The sequence below is a fragment of the Podarcis cretensis genome (assembly GCF_951804945.1).
Source record: "Podarcis cretensis genome assembly, chromosome: 6".
NCBI lineage: Eukaryota > Metazoa > Chordata > Lepidosauria > Squamata > Lacertidae > Podarcis > Podarcis cretensis.
Window position 1 is genome coordinate 34,415,779 of NC_137175.1, and position 18,952 is coordinate 34,434,730.

The 18,952-nt window shown below is 41.5% G+C and overlaps 1 protein-coding gene across 5 annotated transcripts in view; it reads left to right on the plus strand.

The window, feature by feature from the left end:
• Positions 1-18,952, plus strand: part of SYT2 (synaptotagmin 2) — a 149,499-nt gene that overhangs the window by 117,701 nt on the left and 12,846 nt on the right. For all 5 annotated transcript variants that reach the window (XM_079979663.1, XM_079979667.1, XM_079979664.1 and 2 more), the window contains 2 exons: positions 13,387-13,618; positions 14,784-14,944. In XM_079979663.1, coding sequence (XP_079835789.1) covers positions 13,408-13,618; positions 14,784-14,944 — 372 coding nt within the window. In that variant the 5' untranslated portion in view covers positions 13,387-13,407. The remainder of the gene's footprint in view (positions 1-13,386; positions 13,619-14,783; positions 14,945-18,952) is intronic.

Genomic DNA, 18,952 nt, shown 5'->3' on the forward strand with positions numbered 1-18,952 from the left:
CCGAGTTGGGAGAAGTAGACAACGCTGCTGCTTTAGTAGGGAGACATCTTATGGGTGTGTTTTGAGACAGCAACTCTGCGAACATGAACATGAAGATTGTGTGTTGGATTTGCAGTAGATGCACCTTTACTTCCTTTCCAAACAAACATGCTACGTGCCTCAAAAATCACCCCCCCCCTTTGAACTTCACAATCTAGACAGAGGTGACTTTGCTTACAAAGAACCCCAGTTTACCTTATTGTGATGCTCCATGGGCCTTTATTCTGAATTTGGTCCCCATTCCCCCCCCCCAGGCTCTCCATTAAACAAATGGCTATGCCACCATGATTCTGTTTTATGGTCCCAGAACCTGCACATGCCTTAGACTGTGTATATTCCAACATTAAGTGTGTGCTATGATGGTTCTTTTTTCCTTTCCCATAAGGGAAACTGAACTTGTAGGTGCCAAGACCTGGGGCATTCTTGGCTTGCTTAGGAGCGCTGTTGATTTGCATTCCCTGTATTAGAGTTTACTAGGCACAGTGGTCTGTAGAGATCGTGCTACCTTTGCATGCACACTGGGCCCTAATCTATTTATTCACTTATTTAGATATTTATATCAGGGTGGTGTAATAAATTAGGAATAAATTAGGAAAACATTAAAAGCAGTTGATACAAATGGACCTTTTGGGTTTCCTTTTCTTTGTTTGTTTACATAACACAGAAGTGATGGATCAAAATTACACGGGTGCCATTTAAAAATAGTTTCCTAGGAGTGATGTAGGAACTACTGCAGAAGTGGTGGCTACCATGTGGCTCCACAGCATCTGTAGACGGTATCTTGGTGTAGATTATTACATCTTCTGAAGGTAGTATCAAGAAAGTGGGAGGGAGTAATTCTTAGTTCAAGGGCAAGCAGTAGTCAGTGTGCCTTTTTGGTGGAGGAGAGATGTGGGGAGATACGATTTGCAGTTGGAGTAGGATATGAATGACCCAGTGGTTTGACTTAACATGCTTACTATTAATATTATTATTAATTACCCACCCTTCGCCATAAGTCCAGGGTGGAACACAACAATTTAAAATACAATATTAAAAACAATTTAAAATGAATTAGTCACAAGTAAAGGGTGGGTCATCTATCTATCTATCTATCTATCTATCTATCTATCTATCTATCTCTATCTATCTATCTATCATCTATCATCTATCTATCTATCATCTATCTATCTATCTATCATCTATTTATATCTATCTATCTATCTATCTATCTATCTATCATCTATCTATCCTCTATCTATCTATCTGTATCTATCTATCTATCATCTATCTATCTATCATCTATCTATCTATCTATCTATCTATCTAATCTCCAGTGTCAAAGACCAGGGTCAACAGATTTAGAAGGCACCAGATAAACCTATGGGGGGGGGGATTCAACAATGAGACACACACACACACACACACACACACACACACACTTATTTGGCCTTGTTTGGCCATAATATTACTGGTCCAACAAACTGTGGTCTTTTGGTGCATGAATGAGCACCAAATTTCAGGGTTCCCCATTTCCCTCCTTTGTCTCTGCTCCTCTCACACACACATCTTCAGAAAATACTTCCTCATTTGTTAAATCAGAGTTTTCCCCTTGACATCTGTACCAGTTTCCTTAAGTGCACTTCACAAACCAGCACCAGCTGACTTAAGTGCACTTTACAAACCACATTTGTAAACCACAATCTGAAACTGTACAATCCCATGGGGTTCAGGGAGAGTGTGAGGAAATCTTTTAATGGGGTCTGCCCTAATACCATGAAGCAGCAAGAATCAGGAAAACTTCAGGGACTATTTATTTGTGAACAACAGATCAACAACTCAGTATGGCAGCTGGGACTTGCTACACAGGAAAGCTTATGGTTCCCACTGAGCTGTGGAGGAAGCCAGAGCGCGGTGTTTCTTAAAGAGACAGGCCACACACACTACAGAAACTTGCTTGCGCTTGTTGCTTGTTCCTTCTCTAACAATCCATAGTTTGTTGCACCAAGAACATAAAGCAAACCAAATAATCCGAGATACCTTAAAAACGAACAGACTTATTTTGGCATAAGCCTTCATGGACCAGCGCATGCTTGATTTAGATACATGAAGTGTTGTCTGCATGGACGTGTGTTTATGCATTTGACAAAATCAGCCCTAGGTCATGAAACCTTATCCTGCAATGAATTTGTTAACAAGATCAGATTGTAAGTTATCTCTTGGTAAAGGAGACCAACCAAATAATATATAAGTGTTGGTGATTGCCCTAGTTATTTCCCTATATTGCTGTCATTTCTTACCAGTTTGTAAGATTGTGGGCCAGGAGTGCCATTACAAACATGCTTCATGGAACAGAAGTTCCTGGTAAGAACACTGCATCTTACTTGTCTGTAAGGCCATTTTGGAACACTCAGAATGGGTATAAATTTATACTTGGAAGGTTTCCTATGCAAGCCCCATTAAAATTAATGTATTTGCATTTTTCATGGGTCCTCTCTCCTTCTTTGGGGCTCTCTCAGAATTCATTTATAGTGAATGGAACCCTGTGCTGCGTATGACATGATCACTTTCCTTCAACCTTATCGGGGCTTATAAAGAGTGCCTTGATAAAAACAACTTAAAAGAAGAAGGGAAAAGGAGAGCCGTGCATGGAGAATGAGACTGAACTAATTCTTGTTTGAAGACAATGCTATTCATAAAAATGAGAGACAGTTGAGCTTTCATAATCGAAAAAGAGAGTTGTCTTCTAATTTTATTTTCATAAACTGAATTAGCACTATGCCCAATTGACAGTGTTTGTAGTGTGCCTGCCAATTAAGTTTCTAGCTTCGTCCAGCTTTACAGATTTCTATATCAACATGAATTGTATTTCCAAATGTGATCTCATGAGACACCGTAAACAGATACTCTGCAGGAAGTCCACAAAAGAATATCTTCCCTGACGCTCATTCTGCAATTTGGTAACAAAGGGAAGGGGTATGTCAAACATAATTTGCTTGTTTGCTTGCCAAGGGCTGTGCACTCCTTGCATGTGCGTCTTGGATTTTTACCTAGCAATTTGTTTCCACTCACTCTCTGATATGCAGTCTGGCACTGAAGTTACTGGAGTCGACTCCGGTTGGTAACTGAGATGACTGTTCTGCCCCACTCATTCAAACACATGCAGCATGTATTCTATAGATAGATAGATAGATGATAGATAGATAGATAGATAGATAGATAGATAGATAGATATAGATGATAGATAGATAATTGAAAAAGGAAAGTTAAAAATTTTGCATTTCAAGAAATAAATTATCACTCAAATACATAATATATATTTAATAAATGTATTGCTTTTATTCATACCCTGCTTCAATTTAGACACTTACAGTTTAATCATCTTTATATCTTATGACATCCTTATATCTTAAGACATTCTCACAGAAACATGAAGCCAAATCTCTTGAAGTCAAATTGTCTTTCAGTATTATTCACTACAGAACCCCAACCGACATATACAAGACACCACATTTTTTTAAAAGATCTTTGCGAGGAACCCCAACATTTTAATATGCATGATCTGCTCTTCAAACCAGTTTGTGCTGTGCCCCACCAAAACATAAATCCATACTCACGTCTGTATTTCTGATTCCACAGGTCAGTCTGATAAATCAAAAAGGAGGAGGGAGAGTGGGCCTCACTGTCAATTACCCGCTAGTAGCAAGTGTTATGAGCACATGCCATTTATTATACATGGAAACAGTCATGTGGATTATGGAGGAAACCAAGGCTTGAAGGGGTGGCTTGCATAAATTTCCAATTCTGTTGCTTACCCTGGTGACAAATTTCATGCCAGTTCTTAATTTTCTTGATAAAGGGGCAACCAGGTTTAAAAAGGAGTCTTATGTTGTCTGAACCTTGGTGCTTGTGCAGAGTGCACGGGATGGGATGGGGTATAACCAGTTGTAGGCATTTGGCTAGGACTGCTGTCAATCTTCATTTGTCAAAGAAGTAAGCTAATAATTAACACATGACAGTGGATCCTTCACAGCTTTATGAAGCATCAAGACAAGTCGCAAACCAGTTGGAGCTGGAAAAAGGCACTTTAAGCCATTCCAAGTCACCTGAGCCTCCAACTGACAGTGTCAAATCCAGTAGCACCCCCAGGCTGTGGACCAGCTCCTTCCAGGGGAGTGCTATTCTCTTCAGGACAGGCCATCTCCCCACCTCCCAGACTTGAGAGTTTGGGATGTATGACACCTCTGTCTTTTCAGGATTCAGCTTCAGTTTATTGGCCCACACCCAGCCCATCACTGCTTATTTATAACATTGGCGTGGGAATCACTTCTTCCTTCCTTCTGTGCCAGCCATATTTCAACATCTTTCAAAGAGCTTATTTGAACCACCAAGGGCTGCAGCATGTCCGTGGGTCCCCCCCCCCCGAATTGTTTTTAGATCTGCTGCTTTTAAATCTGCTGCCAAGAGTGGAAGGAATTCCTCTTCTAAGATAGAGGGGAAAGGGGGGACACACCTTGCTGTTTATAAGGCCCTGGTGTGGATGAAGACTTAGGCCTTTTAGGATCTGCAGAGTCACGGCTCATTAGCAGCACCAGTGAGGTTGTAAATGCCTTCACTAGGGTTCAGAAGGATTTAGGAGGTCTCTCCATTAGGCACTGTGACACACTGCTTGAAGCGTAGCTAAGGTAGGGAGTTCATCAAGGCTTGTCTGGTCCAGTAGTCATCTTGTTAGGAAGTCTTGCTGGCCATCTCTTTTTCTTAAGCAGAGTACTAGTTATTACTAGCTCAGAATGGTTACTGTATTCTTAATGGGAGCCCAAATTAATGGGAGGCTGTGGTTCTGAAAGAGAGACAGAGAGTGACAGCCAGAGAAGTTTGAGTAGAAGACTGAAAGGATATTGGGGTGGTCTCATGTAGGGGATGTGGGTGGTGCCGTGGTCTAAACCACAGAGCCTAGGGCTTGCCGATCAGAAGATCGGCGGTTCAAATCCCTGTGACAGTGTGAGCTAGCAGTCACAGATCCTGCCCACCTAGCAGTTCAAAAGCATATCAAGTGCAAGTAGATAAATAGGTACCACTCCGGTGGGAAGGTAAACGGCGTTTCCGTGCGCTGTTCTGGTTCTCCAGAAGCAGCTTAGTCATGCTGGCCATATGACCCGGAAGCTGTCTGCAGACAAACGCCGGCTCCCTCGGCCTCTAGAGCAAGATGAGCGCCGCAACCCCAGAGTCGTCCACAACTGGACCTAATGGTCAGGGGTACCTTTACCTTTTACATGTAGGGTAGCAGAACTGTTGCATGCTAAGAACGCTCGTGCTGTTTTCCTCCACCTGTGCTCTACTTGTATGTCTGCAAATGAACCAAATCATACAAAAACACCATAGATCTCTCTTCTCCAAAGGAAGTCAGACCCTAATGAATGCTGCCCTTGGAATTCTCACTGCTCAAGAAGTGGGAAGCCTGCACACTGCAGAAATCCATAGATTGGATCATCCCAAAGCTATAATACTTGTGAAGGATTGTTTGTTCTATTTGTTTGTTTAGCATTTTTAATCTTCTGTTTCAGACCTGTGTTTAATTCTGTGGGATGTGGAGAAGAACTTGACATTTGCTTTTTAAATGAAACCAACAGCAGTCCCAATAAGGTTAATTTTTCTCCAAAGCTTCCCCCTGACACAAACTAAGGATATAAACATCCTAGACTGTGGTGCCACTGATCCCATCTTCCAAACTTACTTATTTCTTCATTGAGGGAGATTTGGGAAAGTTCAGTATCTTGGAAATTTTTAAATGGCCCATTTTATTTCTCCCCCAAGTTATTAATGGTTTTGCTGTCCTTTTCTTCTGAGGCAAATACATAAAAGCCCTTCTCATTTCTCTTTAACTGCAACGACAGGCACTGTTAATTCATTCACCATGCTTGCTGCACTTATCTATTCCTTACAACCCTCTGACACTGAACTTTCCTCCTGAAGGCCCTACATTTTTTTGCAATTTTGAATTTAGCTATTTGGAGAACACTTGCAGGAATTTGGACTTGCTGCTGTTTCTAGGCAGAGTTCAGTGGCTGCAGAGGTATGTAGAAAGCCACATGCAGCTAATGCAACCATTTCTATTTTTTAATGGTTGAAAAAGGTCAGACATCTGTGGTGATCCTTGGGGAGGTGGAGAAAGGATCCAGAATCTGAAGCACAGCAATACCTTGATTAGAACCAACCAAAAAGTGACAAAAGAGCAAATTCTCCATCAGGGTGGATGTTAAGCAAACCATGGAGTAGGGAACAAACCGTAGAAGATTTTACGATCTCCAGTCGTAAATCATGAGGGTGTTCCAGCACGTTTCCTTACGTGTGTGCTAGTTAGCAGAGTAGCAATTGCACAGCATCATGTCTAAGGATCAAGTTGTGCATAGACGATGGCAATAAATCACTCATGGAAGCAATGAAACTCAGTCAAGCATTGTTTACTTGAAAGGCAATAAACAATCATGTTGGTAGAAGACTGTTTACAACTTTACTACCATCAGATAGCAAGGCACACTTCACCCCTACATGTTGCCTGTATAAAGCTCAGGCCTGACTGCAGAGACAGAGCTTGCAGTCTCTTCCCATGTCCATAGTTAAGAGCTCCACAGCTATTTGTTTAGTCTACAACCACAAACCCCTGTGTTGCAAAATGTGACAATCTACAAAAATGCAAACGCAACATTCTGGCTAATAACTGTTAGTAAATATATAATTGGTATGATGTCATTCAAAATATACTAATAAGTCACTTCAGCGTTCCTCGCTATTCATTGGTTGTTTGAATCTTTGCTTGACTCTGATACATATAACAAGTTGCAGTTACTTGTATATTTTGTGAGATGTGGTATATGATATATATTATTTTGAAGTGGCTTTGTTTAGTCTACAGCAGCCTATAATCTTGCACTATGATGCTTCGAGAATCTTCAAGAATCTTCTCTCAGTTTCTGGAAATGAATGACTCTCACACACTTATTATAATGCAAACTGGCATGCTGTTAAGGCTACAGGGAATGCGGATGGTGCTGTGGTCTAAACCACCGAGCTTCTTGGGTTTGCTGATCAAAAGGTCAACGATTAGAATCTGTGCAAAGGAGTGAGCTCCCATTGCTCTGTCCCAGCTCCTGTCAACCTAGCAGTTCGAAAGCATACCAGCACAAGTAGATAAATAGGTACCATTGTGGCGGGAAGGTAATCTGCGTTTCCATGTGCTCTGGCATTCTTCACAGTGCTCCGTGAGCCAGAAGCAGTTTAGTCATGCTGGCCAGATGACCCGGAAAAGCTGTCTGCGGAAAAAGCCGGCACCCTAGGCTTGAAAGTGATGAGCGCTGCACCCCATAGTCAAATTTGATTGGACTTAACCATCCAGGGATCCTTTACCTTTTCCTAAACCTTTCCTCAGCCCTGGCATAGTGGTTCAACAAGCCTGAATGTGGGAAGAAGGGCTCTGAGCATTTGAAACACTCCAAAGCACTGTGTAGGACAAAGGTGAAGAACTTAAGCTCTTGTCAGGAATTTATAGGTAACCTTTTAAAATTTGCAACAGGAGTAGTGATTCTAAAGGCTTTGAAAAGCAGGACATGTTATTTTTTTGTTGGCCAGTTCTTTTAAAATGGCCTCTTTCTGCTCTTTTAACAATAAGTTGCTAAATCAGCTCTGATTCTGAACCAAGATGGGAGACCTTAGATCCAGTTTTGTGGATCTGAAAATAAATGCTGAACTAGATGAGACAGGGGAGTTTTATGATCACTAAAAAAAAAAAAAAAGGAGCTCTGTTAAGGGACAGAGCAGTGAAGGGCTAATAGCTCCACCCTGTAGCAGCTTTAGGGGTTAGACAGGATTAAGAGTGGGGGCCATGTGGGAAGGTTAAACCCTCTCCAATCCCAGCCTTGTGTCTACAGCCGACTTTGACCTGCTGTCCAGCACTGAAGAAAACCATGATGGGCGGGGGGGCAGTCTGACCACAGGTCTTCCATTGTCTTGTATAATTTGATTCCAAGATGGCAACTGTATGGGTTTTTTTTCCTGGACATTAAAAAGAACAGGGGACTAATTATGCAACAGCAAGCACAGGAAGTGGAGTTGGAGCACTCATGGAAGGGAATCGCCACTACAGTCCTATCTCCTAAAGAGAATATCAACCTATTCTGTGAATTAGCAATTTACTCTGGACTGGGGTTTGCATGTTTCAGCGTATAAAGTAGAACTGAGGTGGGTGGGGCTAGTTTGGGTCAATTGCCTCCAATTCATTAGCCACTTCAGTAGCAAAGGTAAGAAAGATGTATGGGTCTGATCCTTCCCTGCCCCAACCATGTCCAAAGAAGGACATTAGATGACTTTTATTTTAATAACACATCTTCATGTGTGTGTGTGTGTGTGTGTGTGTGTGTGTGTATGTGTGTGTGTGTGTGTGTATATATATATATATATATATATATATATATATATAAAGGCTGTTTGCACAATTTAAATCAGTTGCGCAGGCATTATATGAGTTTTGCTTTGCATTTTCCTGTTTGGCTTCACTGATCAAGGCCTTTGCTACTCTCAGCCACCTCCACAATCTGTACTTTACTGTTGACATTTGTGTAATTTAAGAAATTTAAAAGGGCAGCTTTCCTCCTGGCATTGCTTTCCCGAATTGTGTCCAATAGCTGCTGAAGAGCATCTGAGCATCTGTTAGCTTGTGTTGTTGTTTTTCTCCATCAACAGATTGGGCCTGATGGATAGGTGCTCACCACCCTCCTTTCCCTCCTCCCCTTCCATTTCTTTTATAGCCCTAAGAAGCTGTCATTTACGTTGAAGCACGATTGTTAAATAGCCCCCACCCCATTCCTGATTGATGGAGGCTTGAAATATACCATGTTAACAATGGAGGAGAAGCAGAAAAAGGAGAGATTGACTCACTCATTGCCATGAAAAGTGGCAGATTGGCTTTTTCAGAGATGACTCTCTAACTTTGCCTCCACCCCACCCCCCTCCATCTCCTCATTCTTCGTCTTCTGTCTCCCCAACTCCCTCTGCTCTCAAATGTTAAATTATTACACAGGGGGAAATAATCTATTACACTTGGTCTACAGAGGCTCTCACGTACCAGTGGCTGGCTATCGTACTGGCATTAATCAGTTAAGAGACGCCAAAGAGCAAAAATGAGATGCTTGCCCACAGGCGCTCTCATTGTTTACCAGTCAGCCATAAATATTGACTCATAAATATGCAGGCCTCCTCTTAAGTGAAAAAGTGAAATGACAGGTTCAGGAGACGAGGGGATTTGCGAGCGGGACAGAGTCGAGATTGTGCAGCCTTTTAGGCACCAACTAGATGTGAGGGTGGAAGGATGTGATTTGAAGTTAATTATGGGCAGGCAGGGGAAGGAAGCTGACATCCCTCTCCCCACTGTGCAAGAAATTAAAAATAGTATCAGGGATGCAGGGAAGCCTGGGCAAAGGGAGGGTATAGCGTCTTCTTCCCTCTGACTCATATTACATATTAAATTGCCACTTCATCCTGTGCAAGGAATGAATTGCATGGAAGCTTCTTTCTTCTTTCTCCTCTTTTCTTTAACAAAAAGAAAAATGACCGGAAAATCTGGTTTTAGTTGGGAGGACACCTTTCCTTTTTTTACATATAATTTTTTATTAATTTTCCAACACAATTGTACAATTTTATCCAAATTTTAACAAATTATTCCTTTTGAACTTCCTTCAGCTTCTCTGGTAATCGTCCGTAATTACTCTTCAATACGCATTCCCTTCATTGTAGTGCCATTTGTCTTCCCTCCCCTTTCTATTTCTTTTTAACAATACATCTTAAACTTTTACAGTGCTTCTTGAAACCCCACTAGCGTTGTTTGCACATCACATACATTTTTCAGATAACCTACAAACTTTCCCCAATCTTCGATGAACTTTTGGTTTCGACTATATCTTATTTTCCCAGTCAGTTTATCCAGTTCCGCATAGTCCGTCAATTTCATTCTCCATTCTTGTATCGTCGGTATTTCCTCTTGTTTCCATTTCTAGGCCAATAAAATTCTTGCTGCTGTAACTGCATACTGGAAAAGTTTACAGTCTTTTCTTCTTATTTCTTTTCCTGTAATCCCTAACAGAAAAACTCCTGGTTTCTTAACAAAGGTATATTTTAACATCTTTTTCATTATATATCGCTTCCCAGAAACTCTTCACTTTCTTACATTCCCACCACATATGATAAAATGTTCCCTCTTTTTCTTTACATTTCCAACACTTATTACATGTTTTGTACATTTTTGCAAGTTTTACCAGTGTAATGTACCATCTATAAAACATTTTCATAACATTATCCTTCAATGCCATGCATGCAGTAAATTTTAAATTTTCTTTCCACAATTTTTCCCAATCTTCAAATTGAATATTGTAACCAAAATCTTTAGCCCATTGTATCATTACCGATTTAACCTCTTCATCTTTCGTACACCATTCCAACAATATCTTATACGTTTTTAACAAAATTTTATATTCATTATTTATTATGAATTATTTATTATATCTGTTTGGAACTTAGAATCTTTATCTGCATAACCACTTTCCTTTATATCTTTTTTAAACCTTTCCAATGCCAAACATGGTGGTCGGTTATGCTCCAAACATGAGAGCAAAAAACAATTTGCAGTGGGTTTTAAAGAAACTTATTTAGCAGTCGAAACAAAATAAAAAAATTCCTTCCAGTAGCACCTTAGAGGCCAACTAAGTTTGTTATTGGTGTGAGGTGAAGAAGTGTGCATGCACACAATAGTTCATACCAATAAGAAACTTAATTGGTCTCTAAGGTGCTACTGGAAGGAATTTTCTTATTTTGTTTCGACTATGGCAGACCAACACGGCTACCTACCTGTTATTTAGCAGTGTGCACCCTGCATTATCAGTTTGTTCTTTGTTTCTCAGCAATAGCCTACCCCTTCTAGCATCTTGTATATAACTGTGGCCTTCTCTGATGCTTCAGTGGAACAGGGGAAAGAGAACTCAGATTATCAGGAGGAAGAATCTGCTTTGACCTCTAATATGCGTTATATTAACATTCACCATGGAATGCCCTTCAGAATGTATCCACTTTGTTTTAAAGACTGTTGAGACTCTTTGAGAAACTGGCAAGATGACCACATAGCCCTGGGCTCCTTTGGAAGGAAGGGTAGAATAATAATAATAATAATAATAATAATAATAATAATATAATGTCATTTTCCTTACAAAAGTGACCCCAAACAATTTACATTAAAACAAAATAATAATAATGTAAAAAGAAAAACTCAGGTCTTGTGAGGTGAATAAGCATGTCACATTATTTATCTAACAACATTTACTGTATTTTTCGCTCTATAGGACGCACTTCCCCCCTCCAAAAATTAAGGGGAAATGTGTGTGCATCCTATAGAGCGAATGCAGGCTGCGCGGCTAAGCCCAAAGCCAGAACAGCGAGACGTTCTAGCTTGGGGATGGCTGCGCGAAGCCTCCGCAGGGCAGCGGGGTGCCTTCACCCCACTGCTCTGTGGAAGCTTCAAAGGTTGTCCCCGAAGCCCATACACCTCCTGAAATTGGCTCTGCAGAGAGATCAGGCGAATCCCCAGAATGGCATGCAAGGAGAGGAAAGGGGGTCATTCCTTCTGGCAGGCTGAAATGCTTCCCCTGACAGAATGATCTCTGCAGTATCCTTCAAGTTGCCCACCGGCAGTTAGCATCTAGACAGCAGACTGAAAAGGTGCCTGATCACTCTTCCCCACAATTGTGAGGTGTATTGTGTTAATTATTTCTAAATTTGCATCTATGACTATCAATTTGCATGTACAAATTCCATGCAAATCTTTGACCTCTTTTTGGGCGTTGCCCAGGTAGTCACCCTAGTTCTTGCTGTGTGTAGATACATTCACCTTTAAATTTAAAATGAATACATACAGTTGGGAAATGGCCACTTTTTTAGGTTGCAAGTGTATTCTGGATAGCAGGCCCCATTGAACTTAATGGGACTTTCTTCTGAGTAAACATGCCTACAGTTGCACTGTTTAAATACTACTTTGGCAGCAGACTTAGAGGTGAGCCAGCCAGAATCAAGCGCTGAAACTCTGGTGGTCAAGCGATCAGTTTTGATGCAGTGCCAACATTTCCATGAAAGAGAATGGCACATGAAAGCAGAGAAGGCGAGAAGATAAATTAGAACAGAAGAACATGGTCCAGGATGAAAAATACATCTTGCATTTCTGTTCATTGAGGGTACACAACATTTCTGCAATGCCATTGCTAGGGTTTTGTGTTACCTGAGTTCTAATAGTCAGGAATTCCTCACATGAGATCTCCAGTCCTTCAGCTACTGTAGCAGAGCCTGCCGTGCTTCTTTCAGGTTTGTAGTGGAGCAATAAATGGATATAAATTCCCTCTGCGAGATTGAGGTGGGGTGAGAGAAAATATGTTCCTCCTACTGCAGTGCAGTGGATTCTTTGAATCTTTAGAGCATCCTTTGGGGACACCTTAGGCAAGCACACATGAGTCCAGTATAGGATTGTTGTATTCCAATTTTTCTCCCTCTCCTTGCTGTCCTGCCCAGAATCTGGAGTGGCCTGATTTGCATGTGCAAATGGACTGCTAACTCTTCAGATCAGAAACATTAACTGGGGTATTTTCTGTGATCTGCTTTTTGTTTTTTCTTGGCATTTGTCCCAGACCCTTGGGGAAGGATAGATGGACCTGATCTCATGACAGGAAAAAAGTGTGTTCTTGGGTTTTGCATGCTCTTTGGAATTATTATGATGCTTTCTGATGACAAAACTAGAATAAGAAATTGAGATGTGTGTACTATTTTGACTCTGCGAAAGCCCTGCTGATCGTGTACCAATCTTTGCATGCATTCCTTAAGGTTTACATTTGTAGTCATGTTCATGCAGGATTTAAAGCACTTGGATGAGACTTGTTCTCAGTCTATTAATGATACTTTTTGACTTCAAAACCTAAGTGCAAGTGGTAGAATTAGGACTATGCCACTAGATGCATGTTCCTCTGAGGTACTAACCACAACTAATTGTGTTCATTTTATCTAATTATAAATATGTGGCTAGTGAAGAAGATTCAGAGTTGGAACATGTTTGGCTGCTTCATTATTAAGGAGCACTTGTTGTGACATGCTTCATTGGGCATTGGGCCTTCATAAGGTTATAAGAGTGCAGTTTTAATAATCTATTTTTTTGAGAAAAAAATGAGCTGAAATAAACAAATGCTTCCATGCCTACTTCATCATATGTAAGAAGCTATTTCTCAGTGTCGTTCTTAGTACTCTGTCAAATAGTGTAGAGCAATTATCATTGTGCCTATATTTTTTCAGTGACCCTCAAGAGTAGCCAAGATGACTTGGAACCTCTTCAAGAAGAAGCCCCAGCCGGAGCCCATCATAGCTGTTACCCCGGGCACTGCGGCACCCCATATCCCTACCACAACAGTGGCACCAGCAGTGTCAATGGACAACACAACACAGCCTTCAGGCCCAGTAGAGAGCCAGGAGGATGTCTTTGCCAAGATTAAAGAAAAGTTCATGAACGAGATAAACAAGATTCCCTGTAAGTAGCTTGCATGTGCTGCCCCTTTTTTGGAGACTTTACAGAAATGTTCTGTTTGCTCCATCACTGCAGTTTCTAAACCTGTTTGTAGAATTCAAAGGCACCAAGCCTGAATTCCCTCTTGGCAGAAGACTACTTGTGGGATAAATGACAATGATGTATACTCAGGACATCATGATGTATACTCAGGACATCATTGTGGTACAGGCCAAAGTGTTTAAGGCTTTGCAACGTTGTAGGTGCTTTGTGGGCTGAACACAAGGGTTAAAATGGGCACCTGATGTCATTGCAACATCAGGTGTTGGAGAGGTCAAGTTTGGCCCACTGGGGGTTGAGGAGATGATGTTCTGGCCCTCAGACCAGATCCAGTTCCCCACCCTTGCTCTAGGTATTGTTGGACTGCAATTCCTATCATTCATGACCATTGACCGTGTTGGCTGCGGATGACGGGAACTGGAGTCTTAACAGCATCTGGAGAACCACAAGTTCCTCATCCCTGACTTAGTCAACCTTATACAGGAACATTACTGAATGGTTTTCTGCTTTAAAAAAAGAGCTTTTTTGAAAAATATGTGTGGTTTGCGGAAGGAAAGAAACTAAGAAAATAATTGTGTTTTTAAAAAAGAAAAAGAGAGAGAAAATACACTCTATATTTAAAGGAAAGCATATTGATTTCTAGCCTTTAAGAAGCCACCTGGAAGGATGAGACACATGACAGAACTGTTGACAGGAAATGTTCATACATAGCATTTTCATAGGATAGGAATGGTCATTGCTGCATAGGGCTGCCCCTGTATTCAGGTCAACATCTGAAAATGCATGGTCAAAAGTGCAGCAGGTGGGGATGGTGTCTTTTAAGTCATGGCATCTAAATAATGGAATGCCTGTCAGCATGCAGCAAAAGGTCGTGCATTTTAGCAAGCATTGCAAATTATTACTTTTAGTTTTATGCTTTTTTAAAAAAATAAAAAAATGGAGGCGACTTTAGAAGTGGTGCTGGTGGGAATCCTGCACCCAACAATCAGGGTACAAGTTAATTACCCTTGGAATAACTAAATACATTTCCTGGGTTGTGAGTAGTGTGACCTATACTTGCATTTCAGGCACTCGGCCATCCCAGTAAATTCCGCTATAACTGTGCAATGAGAGTGTTTTGTATTTTCAGTGCCGCCTTGGGCCCTGATTGCCATTGCTGTAGTTGCTGGGCTGCTGATCCTCACCTGTTGCTTTTGCATCTGCAAGAAATGCTGCTGCAAGAAGAAGAAGAACAAGAAGGACAAAAAGGGGATGAAAAACGCAATGAACATGAAAGACATGAAAGGCCAGGTAAAATGACCCCTCCTGGGAGAGGATCGGTTATGATGCTGCAGTTAGCATGATGCGGTGAAGACTTGCTTGTGCTTTTGGCGGGATGAAAATCAGATGTACAAGCAAAGAGTTCAGTTCTTTTTTATGCAGGGAGTGCATGAGAGCCCCAACCAGGTAGGGCCAGCAGTGAGATTTGAAACTGGCCCTTCATTGCTTGTAGCAGCAGCAGCCTTAAGATAAAAGATTGACCATCAAAATGCAAGCCTTGATATTAGTCAGGGTAGTTTGCAGTCCATCCCTAAAACCTGTCTGTGTAGAAGTAAAGCTCACAGAGTTCCTCTTTGGTAAGTAAATGCTATGAGGACTTACCTGCATCAAACAGAAGACCAGTAGCTCTCAGGATCAAGATATCCAGCCTTTCTGGTGCATAAAAAATATACATATGCTGGATGGTAAAAAAAAAAAAAAAAGCATTATGCTTCTCATGTGAGTATATTTTTGATGGGCAGATCCTTAGTTATAATGTATATTCCAGCTTTTATAGGAAGTTCCATTGGGCAAACCCTACTGGACATGAATGGAAGCTACGCAAGACTTAGAGTGGTGGATAATATTCTGTTTAAAAGGGGGAAGTTAAGTAGATTATGGTTCTATCAGCATTATAGTATTTTGTAGTAGATTTTCCTGTGAGCCTTATCTACAACCTGCAATGCACTAGAAGTCAATGGAAGGTAGGAATACATACCTTTTCTCCCACCAGCAATGGCGACTTCTCTTGCCTAGTATCTGCAGATGAAAAATATTAAAGGCCACAAATGCACTAGAGGATCTGAAAGGGTGTTGCTCCCGGGAAGTAATGTGTACAAAACAGTCAATAAATCCCAGCTCATAAAAGTGTCTGGTGCAGTGTCCCACCTGATGCCACCATCACACCAATCCCCCACCCCCTTCTTACTGCTCAGGGTTATAATGTTTCCTTTGCTGGCAGCAATCAAACTAACTCAGCAGCAAATCCCATTAGCAGTTAAAGATAGACAAACCTGTGAAACTTTGGAAGGTTTTATGGGCACTAAATTCTTCTCCCATATTGGAGACTTTTGATTTGGTAACTTGGGTAGCAGGCTCAGAAATGGGACTTTTATAGCCCATATTGCTGGAACTCTTTCTCTCTCTGTTAATGAGGCTATTTGCATGAGGTGCTTTAATGAAGCACAGCCCAGAGGTGCCTAGTCATCCAGATCCCTCTGCTGTGTGCTGAGATTCTGCATGTAATGAAGGGAGGGTGGAGAAGAGATGTCACAAAGCTTTCCTCATGATTCTCTGCCTTGAGTCACTTCTCTTGCCAAATCCAACAGTGGAAGATTTGGATGTCATTAACTGCTTGTGTTTCCATAGACACTGGAAAATGAGGAAAGCTGGGCCAAGGCTAAACAGTTAAATTCCTTGAGGCATTTCAGCATTGTTGGTAGCAGGACCCAGAAAATGTATGCAAAACCAAGATAACAAATTACTAAGACAACACCCACTTCCTTGCAACTAGGCAGTCTGGAATAATGGAAAGGACATAGCTCAGTAAAAGAGTGTGCATGCTTTGCATGTAGAACATCCCAGGTTTGATCCCCAGCATGTTCACTTAAAAAAAAGGATTGGATAGCAGACAATGAGAAAGATATCTGTCTGAGACACTGGAGAGCTGCTGTCAGGCAGGGGACTAGGATAGATAAGGAAATAATCTGACCAGGTATAAATTGCCTTCCTAATAGAAGTGATCTGGTGGTTTTGTGCATCATTTAGAGTCCCAAGTGAAAGGTTGACATTCATCATTTTAGCCTGGTACCTTGGCCACTTCAGATATTTGAAAGGAATGATGGGAAGCTGAACGACTCCTCTTGTTTTTGGACATCATACACAGAAGGAGGATATGCATCCTGAACATGGGACAAAGCAGTCACCTCCCTCCCTCTCACTTCCCCACACGACCTGGACATGTTTTCTAGGTTAAGAACACCAGAAGAGCCTATTGGATCTAAGCCAAGAGTCCATCAGATCCAACAGCCTGTTCTCACAGTGGCCACCCAGAGGCAAGAGCATGGTCTCTTCTGAGGTTTCTAGCAACTGGTATTCCTGAGCATTACTGCCTCTGACCGTGGAAGGCTAGCAAGCAGTCTCAGCTCTAAGGCTCCTTACTCATGGCAAGGCAACTATGCCTTCCCTGCTAGCTTCATTATTGCGTAACTTTCCAGTGTAACCACTAATGGGTGTGCCATTAGTGTAACCACATTGCCCTATGCAAAGCCAAGTGTATTCCAGGGTGGGGTGGGGCGATGGACTTGCATGGTTCTTTCCACCTTATTAATACATGCATGCTGCATCCTAGGATTGTACTTGGTAGTTAGGGAAACTATTGCAACAGAGCCTGCTGAATCACGCCAGTGGCCCATCTCGTCCAGCATCGTGTTCTTACATTGGCCAACCAGATGCCTGTGGGAGACCCACAAGCAGCACCTGAGCACAACCACCACCACTGGAATTCAACTATTCTGTAATCCTCTGATTTTATTAAATTGGGGTTTCCCATTGCTGATTAACTTGAGCAAATGTTTGAGCAAATATTAATTGCAGTATTCAGGATTTTCAGACAGGAAGGCTAGATTAGATGTTAATGTGGAATGCCTAGATGCATCAGTTAATTGAGACATAAAAACCTCTGAAAAAATGCTTCCCTAGCAAGTAGGATAACTTGTGTAAGGATAACGTAAAAAGGCACAGTTCTGTGGAAGTTGTTTGATGCAGAAATCTGCCCCGAAGAGCCATTCACTAAATGGGTACAACATAAGATTTTCCTACATATCTTCTAGCTGAGCTACACCAGTCACAAATGTATAGCTGTCATTGTGCTGGGGGAACTGAACTCTGTTGTGCAGAACTCAGTGGCCTAGTTTGCACATCACACTAAGGCAAATCATAGGTTAGTGTGATTGCATGGTCTTCTGGAGAGGAGAGTGCAAGTGCTTCACTCCTCCCTGGGATTTTTTGCTGCTCCCCAAATGAACCATGAGCCATAAGCCATAGGACAAGCCTTGGTTACCACTCATGATTAGTCTGGAGATAGTTAAACCATGAGTTCTGGTGCACCAGCAAAATGCCTGGGGAAGAGCAAAGTGTCAATGATCTCTACAATAGTTCCCACATTTGGGCTAAGCCATAGTTGATGCAAACCAGGCCAGTGACTGTATATCTTCTGCTTCAAACAGAGGATGAATGCCAATAGCAACAGACAGAATTGGAGCTTTTTCTGTCTATAAACCTCTGGAAGCACTCGACTGCACCCTCTTAGCAGGATCATTACAACAGCTATGTGTCTTTTCTTTGCACTTTATTTTTTGTTCTTTGTTGTCTAGAAGCAGAGACAAATATGCAGTCCCTAAGTTACTAATGTGCATAGAAAGTCATGTTTTCTCTTTCTCTGTGTCTTTCTCTTTCCCCCTATGTACTTCTGTGCTTTTCAGGTTCCAGAGAAATCCAGGTCCAGTAGTTACCTTCATTCAGTTTTGTGAGACAATTTACAATAAAGCGGGGAGAAGAAATTGGCTGGTTCAAAACACACAGTGGCAAATTACCTTGTTTGCACCCTTCTAAGCAAAATGAACATGAGTGCGGATACAGCGTTGTCACAAGGGACAAAATGCACACCACCTTTTTTTTAAAAAAAGAAGCAACCCCAGAATGGCAACTTCTGTTTTGAAGGAAAAGCTCCCAGTCCAGTTTGAGGGCCCATGCAATTTTCAGCAAACAAGACCTGCAGTGGGAAATTACAACCAGGGGTGTGACTTCCAGTGGAAAATTGGTGCATGGTCCCAATTTGGATCAGGAACATGATCTGAGTCAGCTTCCCACACAGATGCTTTTCTTTCAAACTGAAGCAACTAGCTTAATGTAATGTGTAGTTAGTCCTTCACCCCACCCCCAAAATGGTTTCTTGAAATTGTAATTACCCAGTCCCCCAAATACATTTTGAAGGTGTGG